The sequence below is a fragment of the Dreissena polymorpha genome, chromosome 10, assembly GCF_020536995.1.
Source record: "Dreissena polymorpha isolate Duluth1 chromosome 10, UMN_Dpol_1.0, whole genome shotgun sequence".
In the NCBI taxonomy this organism is placed as follows: Eukaryota; Metazoa; Mollusca; class Bivalvia; order Myida; family Dreissenidae; genus Dreissena; species Dreissena polymorpha.
In genome coordinates this window covers 2,449,825-2,472,763 of record NC_068364.1, presented here as the reverse complement: position 1 = coordinate 2,472,763, position 22,939 = coordinate 2,449,825, and the positions used below count along the sequence as shown (strand labels likewise).

Sequence of the window (22,939 nt, the reverse complement as noted above, 5' to 3'; positions counted from 1 at the left end):
AATTCACAGGTATTCTCTTATAAACAAAATCAGAGTATTTAGTTTAAAGACATACACATGTACTTATAAACAAGCACTGAAAACCATAATCAAACGAACGGCACTCGATATGATGTTACTTGGGTTTGAAAACTAAAAGGTCAGCCCTGATCCAGTAGTGCTTCTCGCTGCTGGTGGTTTGTTTGGCACTAATGCATATGAATTAAAACATGCATGTTATTGAAATACAATGAAAAATCCTTCCTAGTAAAGTCCAACCAGAACAAATGTAACAGTCGGTAGGGTTACATGAGATAGAAAATCAGCTTCATTCAATTTGTTTTATTAGCACATAAAATGGTGTCGTAAAAACCTTTACAGTAAAACATGTATATATATCAAACAATTTATTATCAACTTACACTATTTTCCATCTAAGCGAATCCTCTTTAAGACCCCTGTGCCCTCACGGCTCAGAATTACACGATATTTACAAGCTTAATTCGTATCTTCTTCACAAAATAACGACACACAATTCATACATTTTGAAATATATATATATTAATGTTTGCGTAACCGCCCTTTCTTTGTTCAGAAGTGTGATATGGTTTATAAGTGAAATTACTATCGGATTGCAGTCAACTGCTATCGCCATAATGGTCCACTTTTTACGCATCGGGACACCCAACCGTTGCGTATTACCTACACTAAGCCGGATATAATTTCTTATAAATCTAAGACTTAACTGAAAGGCGAGTGTTGAAAATCGTGCAGATTTCGTTGGAATGAGTGCAGTGTGCTTGGATGTCAATGGCCTTTCTAGACTAACGATACCGATTGAAGCGATGTCGGACCAAGCTTTTTGAATATCGAAGAGTAACGATAAAATTACGGCAAAACAAATACCAAATTGGAGGAAAACATGTGTTAAGTTAAAGTTTCTCTCACCACATTGATATAAAAAAATATATATAAAAGAGGGCCAGATGCACAAGGTCGCTAACCTGAGCTCCTCTCAACAACTTTTGTTTCTTAAATCATTTTAAACTTGGCCAAAAATATAAACTACAGAGTTAACAAGTTTTTTATTTAGCAATACAAGGGAAAATGCCCAGCTCCTTTACGCTCGTTTTTTTTTCGGACGGAAACCATTTTCTAACACAACCCAGATTTGAACAAATGTTCTGATCAAGTTTCAAGAAGATTGGACTAAAAATGTGACGTCTAGATTGTTAACTATGTTTAAATATATATGGCATATAAGGAAAAATGACCCGCAATTTTTCGACGATCCATTTTTAAACTCATCCGAGCAATAATAAAACAAAATATTCTGACCAAATTTCATAAAGATTTGACCATAGATGAGACTTCTAGATATTTAACAAGGGTTTACTATAACCATATAAGGAAAAATGCCCAGCAAGTACAAATGTTCTGACTAAGTTTCATAAAAAATTGACTATCAATGGGACTTTAAAAGTGTAAACAAGGTTTTACAATAGCAATGTTAGGAAAAATGCCCCGACCCTTGGCGACCATTTCTTTCAACAGACCGGAACCATTTTCGAACTCATGCACAATATCATTAGAATAAATGTTTGTACCAAGTTTCATGTAGATTGGACAATAAATGTGACTTCTAGACCGCCCTTCTAATGCCGCCGCCTTGCAACCATTTTTTTCAACTAACCTGAAAATAATTCGAACTCGTCCAAGATAACATTGGAAAAATCTGTTGACCAAGTTTCATAAAGATCGGAAATAAATGTGGCCTCTAGAGGTTAACAAAGCAAATGCTGATGACGCACGACAGACAATCACAAAAGCTCACCATGAGCAGGCTCAGATGAGCTAAATATCAATGTTTACCAGGTTGCGGCTTTTTTCCAAGAAGGTCGCAAGAGTAGAAACAAACTGTATTTTACTTACGGCCACACTTCAAAAAATGCTTTAACACAAACACAAATGTCTGTTTTTTTTTATTAAACGAGGTTCGGAATTGAAATAAAGTTTGGTGTTATTTTATTCCTAAATATATAACTACAGGACAACAATCAGATATCAACTGTTTTCCCCAGCGAGAGTTCTCGAACACCATAGTGTTCGGACACATGACCCATAATTTGTTTGCGATTAACACCTTCATTATAAATATCTGTACCGTGAATAATTCGACCAAAAACTTACATATATTTTCATCATTGAAAATAACCTTACAATTTCAGCAAGGTAAATTGATACATGTATGCACAAATTTAATAACATACATATATTTTCGTCATTGAAAATAACCTTACAATTTCAGCCAGGTAAATTGATACATGTATGCACAAATTTAATAAACGAAAATAATACATAAATATATATATATATATATATATATATATATATATATATATATATATATATATATATATACATATATAGCAAGCTTCTACGAGCACTATTTTATACCTGTGTAAAGAATTTAAATCTAGGTATGTTAAAAAGTATTATATACGCATCATTGGTATTGAAAATTGTGTATTCACACGGCTGTATTCCCCAAAACATTAAGATTTGAACCATTGCATTGGTAGTAAAGTGTTCTCTCTGATTATAAGTATCGCAAGCAATCTATGTCAAACCAATCTAAGACAGCTACGCCAAAAATACATCAACAACAAGCCAGCTCGTAAAACAGTCATTAAATATCAAGCCATTTTATTTGGTAGCTATTATGAAGTGAAAATAAATAATATTGTACTAAAAGACTGACCTAAAAAGGCATTTCAAATTATGATTGAACAAAATAATACGTTAATAGAAACACACACATACACAAATGTCAACTTTTATCACAGTCATAAATTGTAAAAGTGGACACATATAATCAAAACATGCATAAACAAACAAACAGTTTAACGATGAGTCAGCCCATACCACAGACACTAAATACCAGGCTGAACACATATAACCCCTCCCCTGCCATCTCTCATGTATACCCTCCAGCCGGGCTTGCATTCTGGCCCCTCCCCAGCGGTACCCGGCAGGTACATGGGCAGAAAAGACCTCGGCCCCTTTTCCAGACACAGTAACGCCCCCTTCAGGCGCCCTTGCCAGTCGTACAGGAATAAGTGCTCTCGGTAAAACTCAGCATTTTCGTTCTTCTCCTGACTGCAGCTTATCAGAATGTCTGAAGTAAGTTGATGAACATACATATTATACTCGGGCTGCCAAGCTTACTCCAGGAAAAGAAGGGTAAAATGTTTCTTAACAAGTTGAGAAAACAGCAGGGATGAACTTGTCAAATTCAGAATTGTTGTGCATTACCAAAAAATTATATTTGCTCTATTAAGTAAGAAAATCTTCCCAAACATTCCGAAGAAAACCATATTACTTAGCCTATTCAAAGATGACCGATTTCTTACATTGAATAGTATGATTATAGAGGCAAATCGAATGCCTCAAGAATTGCACACAAAATGTTCTACACGAAACTAAAACTTAAATACAAGATAAACAAGATAATTCGTTTTTTGATAACTCTGCCAAATAAATTGTGTTTATGGAAGGGTGCAAATCCCTTGATGTTAGGCAGAATCCTTACAAAATAGTGCATATATTATCTAAATTTGTAACATTTGACCTTAGTGTGTGACCTTGATCCTAGAGACCCGCGTTTTACCTGTAAAACACAGTCAGATAAAGGATAACAATTGTAAAAAGTTATTGCAGAATCCCTAGATGCATACTGAAGTAAAGGCTAAATTATGATTAATTTATCAAATGTGTTATCGTTGACCTCAATGTTTCAACTTGACCTTGCTGCCAGGGTTATGGGTCATGTTACTCAGACCTATATGGCAGAGAACAACTGTGGCAAGTTGCATAACTGTGGCTCACATGTTGTTGGAGATACGGCTCAAGGCAAAAACACTATGTAACGGGTGTGGTCAGGTTAAAAAAGGCCATAACTCCGTTATTGCCAAATGGTTTACGCCGCATTTGACGTGCATCATACTCTTATATATATATGAACTAACACCAAGTTACAAAACAATCTGTCCAAGCTATTCCAAGATAAAATAACAGTAAAATAGATGAACACTCAAAATCAAATATCAATTATAGAACTTATAGCCGCACACATATAATATGTCATTATCAACTTACGGTATTTTCCAACACAGCACATCTCTTTCACAAATCCTGGAAGAACAAAGCAGTGCGTGACACTCAGTGTATGGGTTGCCTTTAAGACGTCCGACACGACATTGAGTACCAGCAGTTTGTTCTGCGCAGTCAACATCACCCGATTGGAAACGAGGTCCTCAAAAACGGTCTCTTCTAGCGAAAGAAGGCAGCTTGCCGAGAAATTACCAAGGATTACCTTTCTGTCACCGGTCAGCTTGAGTGGGAAATCGCTGTTAATATAATTGTTGGTGTAGTTTCTAAACTCAGTGTCAAGCAACAAAGTATGCCAAAAAGTAATTCACTATAATGTATAAGTATGATTTATGAAATGCTAATAAAGCATATATATACACAAGATTACAATTAATTCATATTGTTCCAAAAGTAACAAAATAAATTTACAAGAAAGACTAAAGACCTTAGCTTTACTCTCCCGTAGGATTCAGACAGTTTTTATCAATGTTTGTGATGTTTGGATACTAAATGGGGCTACTCACCATGCTTTTTACACAGAACCATTTTTGAATCGGGAAAGGATGTCATTAAAACGAATGGTCTGATAAAGTTTCGTGCCTATTTGGCAAAAAAGACTTTTAGAGCGTTAACAATATTTTACTGAAGACATCTAAACTTCCCCACGCCCTGGTGGTTATGCAACAAACAAAAACAGGCCAAGATATACTTCGCAAAAATGTTCTGAGCAATTGTCATGAAGATTTGACAAACAAAATGTAACTGGTTGAGTGTTTACAATGTTTCACTACAGCCTTACAAGGAAAACTGTCCTGCCCACTGGCGGCAATATTTTTTAAAAGAATCGAAACAATTTTCTTACTCGGTCAAAATATCATTTAACAAATTTTCTTAACAAGTCTCATAATAATTTGAACAAAAAGTATAACTTTTAGATTGTAAACAGCGTTTAATATAGTCATATAAGAAAAATAGCTTAGGTTTCATCAGACCAGAACCATTATCAAACTCAGCCGATATATGAATAAAACAAATGTTCTGAGAAAGTTTCCAAATAATTTGAACAAAATTGTGACTTTTAGAGTATGATACAACTTTTACTAAAGCCATATAAGAACAAGAGGGCCAAGATGGCCCAAGTTCGCTCACCTGAGAGGAGTCGGTTCATTCGATCTTTACCAAACGTCAAACTTGACCTAGATATTGACCAGACAAACATCCTAGTCAAGTTTCATCCTTATTGAACCAAAACTCTGGCATATGGAGTGATTTTATTTTTGTAAGATTTGATCTGGTGGCCTATATTTTGAGTTGACCCCCCTTACCAAACATCAAACTTTGCTTACAAAAATAAATATTATGACCAAGATTCATAAAATCTGAAACAAAATTGTGACCTCTAGAGTGTTTACAACGATTTTGTATAATTTAATGAAAATTTGGACACTCTAAGGGCAATAATTATGTCATTAATTATGTGACAATATATAAAACCAATCTTTTCACCATGTTTTATGATGATTGGGGGAAAAAAAGACTTCTAGAGTGTTCACAAGCTTTTTTTACTATATAAATATAAGAAAACTGCCCCCCCCCCCCCGGCATCCATGTTATTCAACTGACCGGAACCATTTTCGAACTCAATTATCATATCAAGGAAAAAAATGTTCTGACCGAATTTCATGAAAATTGGGCCAAAAATGTGACTTCTAGAGTGTTCACATGTTTTCACTATATACATATAGAGAAGAATGCCCCGCCCACTGGCGGCCATGTTTTTTCACCGATCTGGACCACTTTCGAACTCGTCCGAGATATCAATTAAACCAATGTTTTGACCAATTTTCATGATTGGGCAAAAATTGTGACTTTTAGACTGTTTACAAGGTTTCTCTATAGCCAATTAAGAAAAACTGCCCCCCCCCCCGGCAGCCATGTTATTCAACTGACCGGAACTATTTTCGAACTCAACTCTCATATCAAGGAAACATATGTTCTGACCAAATTTCATGAAAATTGGGCCAAAAATGTGACTTCTAGAGTGTTCACATGTTTTCACTATATACATATTGAGAAAAATGCCCCGCCCACTGGCGGCCATGTTTTTTCACCGATCTGGACCATTTTCGAACTCGTCTGAGATATCAATAAAACCAATGTTTTGACCATTTTTCATGATGATTGGGCAAAAATTGTGATTTAAGAGTGTTTACAAGGTTTCTCTATAGCCAAATGAGGAAAACTGCCCTCCCGGCAGCCATGTTATTCAACTGACCGGAACCATTTTCGAACTCAACTCTCATATCAAGGAAACAAATGTTCTGACAAAATTTCATGAACATTGGGCCAAAAATGTGACTTCTAGAGTGTTCACATGTTTTCACTATGTACATATAGAGAAAAATGTCCCGCCCACTGGCGGCCATGTTTTTTTTACCGATCTGGACCATTTTCGAACTCGTCCGAGATATCAATAAAACCAATGTTTTGATTAAGTTTCATGAAGATTGGGCAAAAATTGTGACTTCGAGATTGTTTACAAGGTTTCTCTATAGCCGAATAAGGAAAACTGCCCCGCCCACTGGCGGCCATGTTTTTCAACGGACCGGAACCACTTTTGAACTCAACCAACATATCATAAAGACAAAAATTTTGACAAAGTTACATGAAGATTGGGCATGAAATGTGACTTCTACAGTGTTTACAAGTATTTTCTTTTTTTGACCTAGTGACCTAGTTTTTGACCCGACACGACCCAGTTTCGAACTCAACCGAGATTTCATTGGGACAAAGCTTCTGACCAAGTTTCATGAAGATCGGACAATAAATGTGGCCTCTAGAGTGTTTACGAACAAATGTGGACGGACGGACAGACGACGGACAAAGACCGGTCACAAAAGCTCACCTGAGCAATCAGGTGAGCTTAAAACTGCACCTACCCAGAACAAAAATTTCATGAACAAACAAGAGCGCCATAGGCCCAAGGGCACTCACCTGAGAATTGAAGGAACTCAAAATTCTGAGAAGGTGGAGTTCAGAAGAATAACAAGAGGGCCAAGATGGCCCTAGTTCGCTCACCTGAGAGGAGTCGGTTCATTCAATCTTTACCACATGTCAAACTTGACCTAGATATTGTCCAGACAAACATCCTGGTCAAGTTTCATCATTATTGAACCAAAACTCTGGCGTATGGAGTGTTATTGTGTTTTTTTTTAAGATTTGACCTTGTTACCTATATTTTGAGTTGACCCCCCTTTCCAAACATCAAACTTAATTGCCTACAAAAATAACAAGGGTTGTTTGTTAAACATGCATGCCCCCCATGTGGGCTGTCAGTTGTAGTGGCAGCCATTGTGTGAATACGTTTATTGTCACTGTGACCTTGACTTTTGACCTAGTGACCTGAAAATCAATGAGGGTCATCTGCGAGTCATGATCAATGTACCTATAAAGTTTGATGATCATAGGCCTATGAGTATTCTTGAGACATCCTCCGGAAACAATTTTACTGTGTCGAGTCACCGTGACCTTGACCTTTGACCTAGTGAACTGAAAATTAATAGGGGTCATCTGCGAGTCATGATCAATGTACATATGAAGTTTCATGATCCTAGGCGTAAGCTTTCTTGAGTTATCAACTGGAAACCATTTGACTGTGTCCGAGTCACCGTGACCTTGACCTTTGACCTTGTGACCTGAAAGTCAAGAGGGGTCATCTGTGAGTCATGATCAATGAACCTATAAAGTTTCATCATCCTAGGTGTAAGCGTTTTTGAGTTATCATCCGGAAACCCTTTTTCTAAGTTGAGTCACCGTGACCTTGATCTTTGACCTAGTGACCTTAAAATCAATAGGGGTCATCTGCGAGTTATGATCAATGTACCTATGAAATTTCATGATCCTAGGCATAAGCGTTATTGAGTTATCATCCGGAAACCATTTTACTGTTTCGGGTCACCGTGACCTTGACCTTTGACCTAGTGACCTGAAAATCAATAGGGGTCATCTGCAAGTCATGCTCAATGTACCTATGAAGTTTCATGATTCTAGGCGTAAGCGTTCTTGAGTTATCATCCGGAAACCATTTTACTATTTCGGGTCACCGTGACCTTGACCTTTGACCTAGTGACCTCAAAATAAATAGGGGTCATCTGCGAGTCATGATCAATGTTCCTATGAAGTTTCATGATCCTAGGCCTAAGCGTTCTTGAGTTATCATCCGGAAACAATCTGGTAGACGGACTTCTAGTGTTTACATGTTTTCACAATATACATATAGAGAAAAATGCCCCGCACACTGGCGGCCTTGTTATTTCACCGATCCGGACCATTTTTGAACTCGTTCGAGATATCAATGAAACCAATGTTTTGACCAACTTTCATGGTGAGTGGGCAAAAATTGTGACTTTTAAAGTGTATACAAGATTTCTCTATAGCCAAATAGGGAAAACTGCCATTATATACATATAGAGAAAAATGCCACGCACACTGGCGGCCATGTTTTTTCATTGATCCGGACCATTTTCAAACTCGTCCGAGATATCAATAAAACCAATGTTTTGACCAACTTTCATGATGATTGGGCAAAAATTGTGACTTCTAGAGTGTTTACAAGATTTCTCTATAGCCAAATAGGGAAAACTGCCACTATATACATATAGTGTAAAATACCACGCCCACTGGCGGTCATGTTTTTTCACCGATCTGGACCATTTTTAAACTCGTCCGAGAAATCAATTTAACCAATGTTTTGACTAACTTTTATGATGATTGGTCAACAATTGTGACTTCTAGAGTGTTTACAAAAGTTTATCTATAGCCAAATAAGGAAAACTGCCCCGCCTACTGGCGGCCATGTTTTTCAACGGACCGGAACCACTTTTGAACTCAACCAAGATATCATTAGGGTAAACATTTTGACAAAGTCACGTGAAGATTGAGCACGAAATGTGACTACTACAGTGTTAACAAGGTTGTGTTTTTTTGACCTAGTGACCTTGTTTTTGACCCGGCACGCCCCAATTTCGAACTCGGCCGAGATTTTATTGGGACAAAGTTTCTGACCAAGTTTCATGAAGATGGGACAAGAAATGTGGCCTCTAGAGTGTTTACGAGCAAATATTAACGGACGGACGTACGACAGACAAAGACCGGTCACAAAAGCTCACCTGAGCAATCAAGTGAGCTTAAAATACATTATGAAACATAATTATGAACAACTTCTTTTAATTGGAAAAAATTCTAACACATAACGTTAATGTACATGTTTTAACCTAAGATTAATTTATAGAGAACAGCTAGAACGACTCTGTTAGCCAGGAGTTCGTTCTCACTGTTGCAAAAGAGGCTGCGAATACAGAGTTTAATAGGCCACATGTGAATTATTTACAGATCAAATGGAGGGATTCCAATTACAGCACCTGAAATACAATTTATATTAGTTGTAAAGTCAATTAAGTTTCAGGTGAAACAGTCCTTGTCGTTTTATTGGTGCTATCAATATGTGATTTTCTGGAAACAGAAACAGTTTATCTAAAGATTGGATAATAAATGTTGCCTCTAGGGTGTTAACAAGGTTAATGTTGACGACGCGCATCGCACGATGAATGGCGGACAAAAGGCAATCAGCTGAGCTAATGTGAAGTCTATAGTGTTAACAAGGTTTCATTTCAGCCAATGTCAGCCATATAAGGAAAACTGCCCCGTCTCATGGCGCCCATGCTTTTCAACAGACCGTAAAAAGTTCGAACTCCGTCAAGATATTATTAAAACAAGATTAATCCTGATTGGACCACACATGTGATTTCTAGAGAGTTAACAAGGCTTCGCAATAGCCATAAAAGGAAACCTGCAAAGCCCCCTGTGCGCATGTTTTTCAACTTACCTGAACCTTTTTCGAACTCATCGAGATATCATTAGAACAATTGTTCTGACCAAGTTTCATGAAGATTGGACAAAAAACGTGATTCCTTAAATGTAAGATATCATTGAGAAAAATGTTCTGACCTATTGTGCGAAAATTGGACAATTAATCAGGCCTACATATATATATATAAAGATAAATGTGGACGAGGAACGACAGGCAAAAGGCGATCACAAAAGCGAAGTAACGTCATGCCCAGGTGAACTAAAAAATGCTTATTCAGCAAAACCAACATAACATTTGATAATTTTTTAATATTTAAACTTAAATAGAAGAATAATGGTTCATATATCAAGATTGAGTTCCATTAAAAAAGTACCAAAACTTATGTTGATTTGAAATATAATCCAATATTTCACACAAAGTTTCATTTAAACGTAGAGATAAACTAAATCAAACATTCAAATCCTAGAAGATAAACCTACATTTTTTCATCCACATTCACGTCTAGAAACTCCATCAAGCCAGGAACCATCACTCCAAGTCCCTGATCCATCGTGACCAGCAGTAGCTCCGTCCTTTCTCCCAGGACGTTTAGCCTTCTGATGTTGGGTTGCATTGATACGCTACAGAGTTCGTTGACATACGTGGCCAATGACCATGCCATATCATCGTCTGTGAGACTGCCTATTTCTTCCGTTTCAGAAATAGTCACTCGCAAGATTCTGAAATAAATGTTGAGGAATAAAATCAAGTTTTGCCGATTTCAACGCATTTTATTACTTGGTATTCCATTTGGTTTCTTTTAAAAATTATTTTAGACGGGCTTCCACACAACAAAAAATCTAGTTAATAACAACAACAACAACCTACCCTGTAAATGACTCATTCTGGCAGTACAGTTCTGACCCAACTATGCCCGTTGTCACTATTTGATCTCTAGCACTAGGCATCTTAATTCGCATCACAAGATCGAGGGGATATCGGTACACACTCAGGGCTTCACTGCAGTATAAAACATTCACATAACAAGATCTTATTTGCTTAAAACTTGTGTTAGTAAATAGGTTATCAGGAAAACAATTTTCCTAACATTTTATTTCGGACGACTGGTTAAATGCAGTTGAAAATAAATATACATATCATAATGGTTTCATCGCAACACACAATAAACATACCAAAGCAAACATAGTTTAAATTATTATTTTTTAAACTGATCTTAATTGAAAACTAAGTATAAAACAAATGGATAAAGTTACATGCACAACAGTTTCTGGATAAACGTAATAATGACTTTGATTGAAATATACGATCATAATAAAAAACTAGCCATACCTTTGGCGTGCAATAAAGAACTCTTTCGCCTTCTGGACTTTACTGATGTTTTTCACTTTTTTGATTTCAACATTCAAGAATGCCTCTTTGCAACTTGTGTCCACTGCCTAAAATATTTTTTTCTTAAGGACTTCATTAAAAACTCAATCATGTATATTTTATACCTATACCCATTTATAACATTTAAATAAAATCAACCACAAAATTTACACCAGTGAGAAAATTGTATTCGAATAAATAACAAATGTAAATGATAATTACGTTTCAAAGTAAAGAACATCAATATTGATTTTACCAATATTAATCCAAAGTTCTCGTTATTTCGAAGCATTTTATTTCAGTGTCGTTTTTACTTCTTAATTTAATTAGAAACTTGATGTTTAATGTGAATTCCTACTATATCCAATGTTCGCTTCATTGAACCACTGCATCCGGCCAATGCCTCTTTGAAACTTGAGTCGACTGCCTCAAATATTTATTTTTTAAAGAAAATGCTCCAAGTACTTCATTAATTAGTCTATAGTTTATAGTCAATCACGTGTATATCATACAAATACCCATTTGTAACGTTAAAATAAAATCAACCACAAAATTGACACTAGTGATATAATTTGAATCGAATTAATAACAACTATGAATTATTTAATTTTTAAGAACAGTACATCAACATTAATTTACCAATATTAATCCGAATTTCTCGTTATTTCGAAACATTTTATTTTGGTCTGGATTCTTACGTCTTAATTTAATTAGAAACTTGATGTTTAATTTGAACACCACTATTTCAAATTATCGTTACTTTCAAACACTGCATCCGGTTTCATCTCGGTTTCTTTTTGGTTACATGTTGATTTATAAACCGATGCGCTTGTTTATGCATTTAAAATCAATGTTCGCACCTGTTGTTATTAAAAATAAGTTTGTTAAAATATGCGCAGACTTGTCTTTAACTAGGTTGATCGCAAAAAGTATTGTTCTGAGAAAACTGGGCTTTATGTTTAATCTGCGCAGACTGCAAATAATAATCTGGGACGACACTTTACGCGCATGAATTAAGCACAGTTTTCACAGAATGCGGCTCTTAATGGATCTGAAAGGGTTGTGTCCGGATACTTACCACCAGGAATTCAACATCACCGCTTGACGCTCCAACATGCATGATGATCGTCTCACCGCACTGAATAGGCTCGCTATGCAATTTCATGTGCATTTGAGGCCCCATGGGCAGTAAGTTCTTTTCCTCCATCTGAGCTTTGAATCTCCTTGTAGTCTTTGCAGACTTTTTGGAGTTCATCATTTTTTTCTTTGCTTCATTAAATTTCCGCACGCCAGACTGTATAAGCTATAAATAGAACGTGTAGACTGACAGAGATTGAGGCCACATAAATGCATTTCGACAGTAAATGCAGCGATTATAATATCATCATTGCTGTATGAATATAACAAAAAATTAAATTCTTAAATTAAAAAAAATGAACTAGGGATGTATTGTTTAAAAGAGGATTCATTTTGGCTAATACATTTGGATAAATGATAGGTAAAAGGGATAACAATATGTGAAATACATAATCATAACAAATGCTCTAAACAGTTCCGGTATAACATTGAGAAATGAATTGTTAGCCACAATTATTCTATAAAGGTAACTATTTTCAGAAAAAAAGTATATCTCTTTATTATCATCTACCAACTGCTGTGGAAATGGTTATGACTATATGTTAATGACAGCTCATGCTTAGTAAATAAAAGTGACAAGAATCTCAACTTGTCAGCTATGCTATGAGGACATAACTCAGGAGTGTGTTTATGATTGGGAATAAAGTGTCTTGCACTTGTACACTTTATTGAAATAAAATACATACAATTCCATTGAATCACTTAAAAGAAGTTCACCACACAATTGAAAAATACAATTTGTTACGTCCATGACCATGGCTACGTTTACATGCACACACATCATGAATGTGCATATCATTGGACATTACATATGACTTGCCCATCTGCACTTAATGCCTTTTCACTATGTAAATGTTTAAACAAGGGACAAAATTGTCACAAAACCAGGTTTTCAGTTGAAAAAAAAGTCTAATAAAGGGAGACCATTCAAAATGTGTATTGTTTACCCCCTTGTGTAAAATTGACCTTGATTTCAATTAGAAAACAAGGGCTGTTTGTAAAACATGCATGCCCCCATATGGGCTGTCAGTTGTAGGGGAATCCATTGTATGAATACGTTTTTTGTCACTGTGACCTTGACCTTTCACCTAGTGACCTGAAAATCAATAGGGGTCATCTGCCAGTCATGATCAATGTACCTATGAAGTTTCATGATCCTAGGCCTAATTATTCTTTAGTTATCATCCGGAAACCATTTTACTGTTTCGAGTGACTTTGACCTTGACCTTTGACCTAGTGACTTGAAAATCAGTAGGGGTCATCTGCCAGTCATGATCAATGTACCTATGAAGTTTCATGATCCTAGGCGCAAGCATTCTTGAGTTATCATCAGGAAACCATTTTACTGTTTCGAGTCACTGTGAGTTTGACCTTTGACCTAGTGACCTGAAAATCGATAGGGGTCATCTGCCAGTCATGATCAAAGTTTGTATGAAGTTTCATGATCCTAGGCGCAAGCATTTTTGAGTTATCATCCGGAAACCATTTTACTGTTTCGAGTCACTTTGAGTTTGACCTTTGACCTAGTGACCTGAAAATCGATAGGGGTCATCTGCCAGTCATGATCAAAGTTCCTATGAAGTTTCATGATCCTAGGCCTAAGCGTTCTTGAGTTATCATCCGGAAACCGTTTTACTGTTTCGAGTCACTGTGACCTTGAACTTTGACCTAGAGACCTGAAAATCAATAGGGGTCATCTGCCAGTCATGATCAATGTACCTATGAAGTTTCATGATCCTAGGTGTAAGAATTCTTGAGTTATCATCCGGAATCCATTTAACTGTTTCGAGTCACTGTGACCTTGACCATTGACCTATTGACCTCAAAATCAATAGGGGTCATCTGCCAGTCATGACCAATGTACCTATGAAGTTTCATGATCCTAGGCGCAATCATTCTTGAGTTATCATCCGGAAACCATTTTACTATTTCAAGTCACTGTGACCTTGATCTTTGACATAGTGACCTGAAAATCAATAGGGGTCATCTGCCAGTCATAATCAATGTACCTATGAAGTTTCATGATCATAGGCCTAAGCGTTCTTGAGTTATCATCCGGAAACCATTTTACTATTTCAAGTCACTGTGACCTTGACCTTTGACCTAGTGACCTGAAAATCAATAGGGGTCATCTGCCAGTCATGATCAATGTACCTATGAAGTTTCATGATCCTAGGCCTAAGCGTTCTTGAGTTATCATCATTGCATAATTACATATTTGTTACAAAATCAATGTATTTTTAGTTGTAATGACCTTGACCTTAGAGATATTGACGTAATTCTTTCATGCGACACACCGTCCAATAATGGTGAACAAGTGTGCCAAATGATTTTATAATGTCACAATGAATGACATAGTAATGGCCCAGAAAAGCTCATTTAAGGCCATTTTTGACCTTCAAACTCGAATTGTGACCTTGACCTTGGAGATATCGACGTGTTTCTTTCGTGTGACATATCATCTAATGATGGTGAACAAATGTACCAAATGATTTTAAAATCTGACAATGAACGACAAAGTTATAGCCCGGACAAGCTCATTTATGGCAATTTTTGACCTTCAAACTCAAATTGTGACCTTGACCTTGGAGATATCGACGTAATTCTTTCGCGCGACACACCTTCTAATAAAATCTGACAATGAACGACAGAGTTATGGCCCGGACAAGCTTGTTCCGCCCGCCTGCCAGCCAGCCCGCCCGCCATCCCGCCCGCCGACATTCGCCAAACTTATAACCAGTTTTTTTCTTCGAAAAACCTGGTTAAAAATGTGGAAGTGGAGCACTCCACAAACTCCTATCCACATATTTGGACAAAGCACTATAACAACCAATGGATACACTGACTGAAATATCCATAGCGCGGTACACCTTTATATTTTGTTAATGACAAGGGCTCCTATAATAGGATGCTGCAACAAAAGGTTGGAGGGAATAGTTTTTACCTCTTCAGTAAGAGCAAGGTCCCGTTTGTAAGCAAGGTCTATTAATTTAAATGTCAAAGCTATATCCTCTTCATCCCACCTGCCACAAGGTTGCTTTCCATTTTTAATATCATCCTGCATGGTGTTTGTTACATCCTGAAAAATACAAATAAAGATATTTGAGGATCCACACAATTAATATGCAATGAAATTGTGAGTTTCATTATGGAAATCAAGATCAAAGTTGTTGTTGGAATTGAACACCTCAAATACGAAATATATCATACCTACTGTAATTTCTCTTAAAATTTTTGGACACCCTTGCTTTAGCAAGAATATTTATAGTGTGTTACTATGTTTTCGGCCTTTCAATTTTTCAACCATAATTTATGATTTTCATTTTTTCGACATGTTGTATTTCATCATAATTCCAAACTATAAGCGTCATTCCGGTGACCCAACAAACAATTCAAACATGTGTTTTTACAACAGAATGACAATCATGGTAATAAACTAAGTGGACCGATACATACGCGTTATTGAGAAAATAGATATCTACAACTGCGTGCAGTGACATCGTCAATTGAGTAATTGTTTAATGCTATTAAACTTGTTCAAAACATGTTCCACGAGCTACAACATTTAAAGGTTTTAACATATTGGCTGAAGAACAAACAACGAAATGATAGCTTTAATGTTTTTAATTTCATATTCATAGTATATGAGATGTGTATATGTTAACTTTAAAGGGGCAGTCAACAAGATTGACGAAAAGAGAAAAATTCTAAAATACCGTCATTAAATGATTTATATTGATAAATTTTAATACTGGATATAAAAATCTCAAGTAAAAAATCAAAAATAAAATGAAAAAAAAAACAAAAAAAAGTAACCCTGAGCAGGGTTCGAACAACTGACCCCTTGAGTCCTGGAGTAAAAGGTCTCCCATTTAGACCCCTCGGTCATCCATGCGCATACAATTAGCGTTGTATTTTATACTTTATATAAGCAATCCTCGTAGTTTCAAAAAAATAAAACGACAACAACAGACCTTCCAAATTACCTGGTAGACATACTCAGTAAAATTGTATTACCGAATATACTGAAAATATGAAAATTTAACAACATTTTTCAAGTAATGTTATATACCAGTCGTGATAATTTAATCAAAATAAACTACTAATTGTAAACAAGAGGGCCTGAAAGGCCCACAGTCGCCCACCTGAGATAAAAAGAAATGACATGTTCTTTGCAGCCCAAGATATCAATAAAACAATTGTTCTAACCAAGTTTCATGAAGAATGAACAACAAATGGCCCCATTGCGGAAATGTTTTTCAACAGACTGGAACCATTTTTTAACTCGTCCAAAATATTATTGGGACACATCTTCTGACAAAGTTTCATAAAGAATCAACAATATATGCGGCCTCTACGGTGTTAACAAGGCAAATATTCATGACGCAGAACGAGAGACAAACAATTGACAAAAGGTGATCACAAAAGTTCACCATGAAAAAAAAATATTATGCTCATAACGATTGTCACCATGTGTGAAGATCAGCCAGTGTCATTCATATTGAACTAAAAATGTGACTAAAAGTATTCACAATGTTTCACTATAAACAAATGTGGTAGTGCGGTCTCTTTCGCTTACGCTAGTGAACCGGTCACGGGACGGTAACTAGTTATGTAACTTTGTGAGCACTTATGTAATACAGAAATATTTATCGAGTCTAATTAAAGAACGCTTATTTCCGGTCCGGATGACACCACTAACTGGTTGTAATTCAATTAACTAAAGGCGTCCAGTCAGATACGCCCGAATACACTCAAAGAATTAATCTATAAGTGAAAACCAAAGCAGCTTTAATGAAAATAACTAACCTCAGTCTAAAGAATCTATGCATCGTTAAAAATGAACAAATAAAGCAAATACCTTAATAAATGTAAAAAGAAGTTCACAACCTGTCCAAAAAAACTTATATAAATTTTAGTTACTGTTAGTCTAGAAGTTGCTTCAAAAATTTAGTTTATAAAATAAGGCTTACTTAATATTAAGAACACAATTTATGGAGAGTGGAAATCTCCAGTGACTCAACTGTAAAACATAAGAAGAATTTACAAAAGTTATTTCAATCAACAGAGTCTTTTTAATTTAGAAAATGCCAAATAACAAGGTTGCCATAGAAACAGTTTCATAGCACAGTAGTCTGCTAAGATTATTGATTTTCCCTATCCAATTGATCTAATATGTTCAATCAATACACCAAAACAAATAGCGTTAGCTTGGCTTATCAGTAAAGATTAAAGATAAGGCTCTACAGTGCATTAGTACATGTACATTTATTTTATGACATAGAAACAATAGGTATATTTAATTGCATGCAAACTACTGTCTTTATGTACACCACATTGTATGAAAGAAGTCCCAGGTTCATACAAGGGAGTTTACTATTAGAAAGTATGTACAGGTTATCTTTCTTTAACATTATGGCTTATCACAACTAGTCTGTTCATATGTTTTCACTATATACATAAAGAGTAAACTACCCCACCCCCTGGCGGAAATGTTTTTCCACCAATCATGACCATTTTCGAACTCGTCCGAGATATCTATAAAATTGATGTTTAGAAAACAAATTATGATGATTAGGCAAAAAATGTGACTTCTAGAGTGTTCACAAGCTTTTTTTACTATATAAATATAAGGAAAATGCCCCCCCCACCCTGGCGGCCATGCTTTTTTACCGATCCGAACCATTTTCGAACTCAACCGTCATATCCAGAAAACACATGTTCTGACCAAATGTCATGAAGTTTGGACCAAAAAATGTAACTGCTAGAGTGTTTACATGTTTTCACAATATACATATAGAGAAAACTGCCCTGCTTCCTGGCGGCCATGTTTTTTCAACGATCTGGATCATTTTCGAACTCGTCCGAGATATCAATGAAACCAATGTTTTAACCAAGTTTCATGATGATTGGACAAAAAATAAGACTTCTAGAATGTTCACAAGGTTTCTCTTTAGCCATATAAGGAATACTGCCCCGCCCCCTGGCGGCCATGTTTTTCAAGGGACCGGAACCGTTTTTGAACTCAACCAACATATCATTTAGACAAACATTTTGACAAAGTTACATGAAGATTGGGCATCAAATGTGACTTCTACAGTGTTCACAAGGTTTTTCTTTTTTTTGACCTAGTGACCTAGTTTTTGACCCAGCATGACCCAGTTTTAAACTCAGTCGAGGTATCAATGGGACAAATGTTCTGACCAAGTTTCATGAAGATCAGACGGACAAAAGGCGATCACAAAAGCTCACCATGAGCACAACGCTAAAAATACGGTATTTTAGAACATTTCTTTTTTTCGTGATATATAGCAATCGTGTTGACCGCCCCTTTAAATCTCATTCGAACGTATAATTAATTTAAAACTCGTCGCTATCATTTCTTACATTATGTCCTGGAAAATTAAATTAAACATTGAAGAAAAACAAGAATATCAGTGAAACTGATAGATGCTCCCCGATGATGCGCTTTTTCAATCTATGTGTTAATAACCACCTAATAAAATCTATTATCAGCCTCGGTTACCTTGACATTGACCCCTGTGACCTCAAACCTCATCAAAAGGTAGAGGTCCATGCAAGGTACCTACATGCCAAATATGAAAGCGATTAGTAAAGTATTGAAGGCGCTATGAGAAACGGTAGCAAAAGTGTGACGGAAGGAATTCTATTATTAGCCTCGGTGACCTTGACCTTGACCTCAGTTACCTCAAACCTCATCAAAAGATAGAGGTCCATGCAAGGTACCTACATGCCATATATGAAAGCGATTGGTAAAGAACTGAAGGCGCTATGAGAAACGGTAGCAAAAGTGTGACGGAAGGAAGTCTATTATAAGCCTCGGTGACCTCGACCTTGACCCATGTGACCTCAAACCTCATCAAAAGGTAGAGGTCCTTGCAAGGTACCTACATGCCAAATATGACAGCGATTGGTCAAGTATTGAAGGCGCTATGAGAAACGGTAGCAAAAGTGTGACGGAAGGAAGTAAGGAATAACGGAACTACAAACTGGCAACTATATGCTCCACCGAAAATATTTTCGGGGAGCATAATAAAAGGCATGGTGAAGAAAATAAAAGGTTTGGTTTTTAAAAACCATTAATCGATACGGCACATGACTTTATACAGCAGACGTCTGTATAGGGTAATACTGTCCCAAAATTCTCCGACAAAAGTAATTGGGGAACACCGCCAAGTCCCAAGCCCGCGCTGAAAAAGAAGGAGGGTTGGGTGTGGGGCTAGCAACCCCACCCCGTGGAAAAACGCTTGCTACGGAAACGAAAACTAGGGAACAAGCGAGAAACGGCGCCGGGAGCGAAGCAGACCAGGCAACTGGACTTATGAAGGAGGGGGGATCAAAGCCGCAAGGACGTCCCCGTCCCGATAGCGGAACTCTTGACGCCAAAGCGATGGATCAGAGTTGGATGTTGGAACGTGCGAACACTCTACCAGACTGGAAAGCTAGCTCAAGTTGTGAGTGAGCTGAACCGATACAACCTAACCCTTATGGGAGTAACAGCAGCAAGATGGACTGGCTCTGGCAAGCAGAAGGTGAGTTCCGGAGAAGTCATCATCTGGTCAGGCAGAACTGACAACGACCACCGGGAAGGAGTTGCCGTCATCATCAGCAAGAGCAAGGCCAACACCGTGCTACAGTGGAAACCTGTGAACGAGCGCCTGCTGTACGTCAGGATGAACTCCAAGTACACCAAGCTGTCTGTTGTTGTGGGCTACGCACCAATAGACGACGCGGAAGATGAGGACAAGGATGCATTCTACGACGTTTTAGAGGACATCCCCCAACACGACGTGCTGATGTTGCTCGGCGACTTCAATGCTAAGGTTGGCTGCAACAACAAAGACAGAGAGAGGACCATGGGACGACATGGAGTGGGTGTGATCACCGACAACGGGGAGAGACTAGTCAACTTCTGCCAACAAAACCACTTGGTCATAGGAGGGATCCTGTTCGCGCACAAGGAGATCCACAAACTAACATGGACATCACCAGACCGCAGGACCCACAACCAGATCGACCACATCATAATCAACGGTCGGTGGAGACACTCTCTGCAGGACGTGCATGTGATGCGACATGCAGACATCGGCAGCGACCATAGTCTTCTGGTGGCCAAGGTGACTTTGAAGCTCAGGAAAGCCAAGACGGGAGACATCAAGAACCAACGCTACGATGTGGTAAAGTAGATACTAGAAAGACCCAAAAGTGAAAAAAGAATTTAGGCTAACCCTCCGGAATAGATTTAATATTTTGAGAGATGAGCAGCACTGACCATCGAAGGCTGCAGCAAAGTAATGAAAGAGACAGGAGAGAAAGTTCTAGGCTTCAGAAATAGCAAGAAGAAAGAATGGATCTCAGAAGAAACGTGGTCTCGTATAGAAGGAAGAAGACAGATCAAAAAGAAACTGTTGGACACCAAACCCCTAAGACTTAAAGAAATAATTTCAAATAAATATTGTGAAAAAGAAAAGGCGGTGAAGACATCAGCCAGAAGAGACAAGAGGAGGTACATAGAGAGGCTGGCAGAGGAGGCAGAGACAGCAGCCGAGCACAATGACATCATTAAGACAGTGTACCAGAACACCAGAAAGTGTAATGGCGACTACGGCCAGCACCATGACCTTCCAGTGAGAGCTAAAGACGCAACTCATGTCTCTGTGGAAGAGAAGAAGCAACACTTCGAGTCCATCCTAAACCGCCCAGACCCACCAACCCTAGCCGACATTCCAGAAGTTGAAGAGGACCTTGATATCAACTTCGGCAACATCACTGTAACGGAAGTCAATGAAGCCATCCATAAGCTGAAGAATGGGAAGGCGCCTGGCGACGATGGAGTGTGGCCTGAGATGCTGATAGCAGAAGACACAGTGAAAGCAGAAGACACAGTGACGCCGCAGCTTCTTTGCCAGTTTCTTCAAAAGATTTGGGACAATAAAGAAGCGCCAAGCGACTGGAAGACCGGCACCATTGTCAAACTGCCCAAGAAAGGAGACCTGGGGAACAGTAACAACTGGCGAGGCATCACTTTACTATCTCTCACCAGTAAGATCTTCAGCCTTATCATCCTCCCACGCATCACAACAGCGGTGGACGGTATCCTTCGCCAGGAACAGGCAGGCTTTAGGAAAGGCAAGTCCTGCATCGACCACATCTTCGTCCTGAGGCAGATCCTTGAGCAGTCTCATGAATGGAATGGATCCCTCTACATGGTTTTTGTGGACTTTGAGACGGCCTTCGACAGCCTACACCGAGACTCCCTCTGCAAGATTCTACGACATTATGGCATCCCTCATAAACTTGCCAACGTCATCGGGTCCCTGAAGGAAAACTTTGAGTGCAGAGTCGTCATCAACAACCAGCTCACTGAACAATTCAAGGTGGAAACTGGAGTGAAGCAAGGATGTATCCTCTCGCCGCTCCTCTTTTCAATGGCAATTGACTGGATCATGCGCCGCACCACAGAAGGGAGGAGACAAGGAATACAGTAGACGCTGACCTCGCTGCTAGATGACCTGGACTACGCCGAAGATATCGGGCTTCTCTCTAGCACGAACCAGGACATCCAGCAGAAGACACAACAGTTGGCACTGTCAGCAAGCACCATAGGTCTCAGGGTCCACATTGGAAAGACTCTGGTCATGAGGAAGAACACCAGAATGGGCGACCCAATCACCATCAATGACCAGCCTCTGCAAGATGTGGACGAGTTCATTTATCTGGGCAGCAAGGTCACCACAGATGGAGACTGTGCAAGGGAGATCATCACGAGAATCAGCAAAGCCAACCAAGCCTTCGCAATGCTGACGCCCATCTGGAGGTGGGGACGTCTGAGCATGCACACCAAGCTCCGCGTCTTCAAGAGCAACGTGCTGAGCGTCCTTCAATATGGGTCTGAGAGCTGGAAGACCACTGCTACTATCGAGCGCAAATTGGAAGTCTTCCAGAACAAGTTCCTGCGACGGATCACGAAAGTATTCTGGCCAAACATGATCACGAACATGGGACTTCGTGGAAGAGCTGGCGCAAACAGCATCGCTGAGACCATCGCTTTCAGGAGATGGAGATGGCTAGGCCACGTCTGCAGAATGTCACACGACTCGCTACCCAGGGTGGCACTGAGATTGACTCCACAGGGGAAAAGAAACCGTGGACGACCGACGTGGCGCCGAACCGTGGAGCGAGAGCTCAAGAACAGAGGCCTCACTCTGCAGACAGAACCCGCAACAGCAGCTGACAGACCAAAGTGGTGCTCCCTTGCCATCGCATCAAGCACCAGACGGAGCAGAGGATTGAGTGAGTGAGTTGTAATTGGGGAATATTTTTTGGTATTTAAGGGTTTATTTTAACAAAAAAAAGTTAAATATGTGTTTTTATAGAAAAACAGAGAAATAACGACAGGTGTTATTGCCAGGT

The 22,939-nt window shown here is 38.3% G+C and overlaps 1 protein-coding gene across 1 annotated transcript in view; it reads right to left on the bottom strand.

Annotated features, from left to right (window-relative positions):
- Positions 1-2,413: 2,413 nt before the first annotated feature.
- The window catches only part of LOC127848185 (uncharacterized), a 41,185-nt gene continuing 20,659 nt past the window's right edge, over positions 2,414-22,939 (bottom strand). Inside the window, exons 13-19 of the mRNA XM_052380486.1 lie at positions 15,450-15,584; positions 12,447-12,671; positions 11,330-11,436; positions 10,868-10,999; positions 10,480-10,719; positions 4,138-4,388; positions 2,414-3,157 (exon numbers count right to left, since the gene is read on the bottom strand). Of these exons, the coding sequence (XP_052236446.1) occupies positions 2,913-3,157; positions 4,138-4,388; positions 10,480-10,719; positions 10,868-10,999; positions 11,330-11,436; positions 12,447-12,671; positions 15,450-15,584 (1,335 nt within the window). The 3' untranslated portion in view covers positions 2,414-2,912. The remainder of the gene's footprint in view (positions 3,158-4,137; positions 4,389-10,479; positions 10,720-10,867; positions 11,000-11,329; positions 11,437-12,446; positions 12,672-15,449; positions 15,585-22,939) is intronic.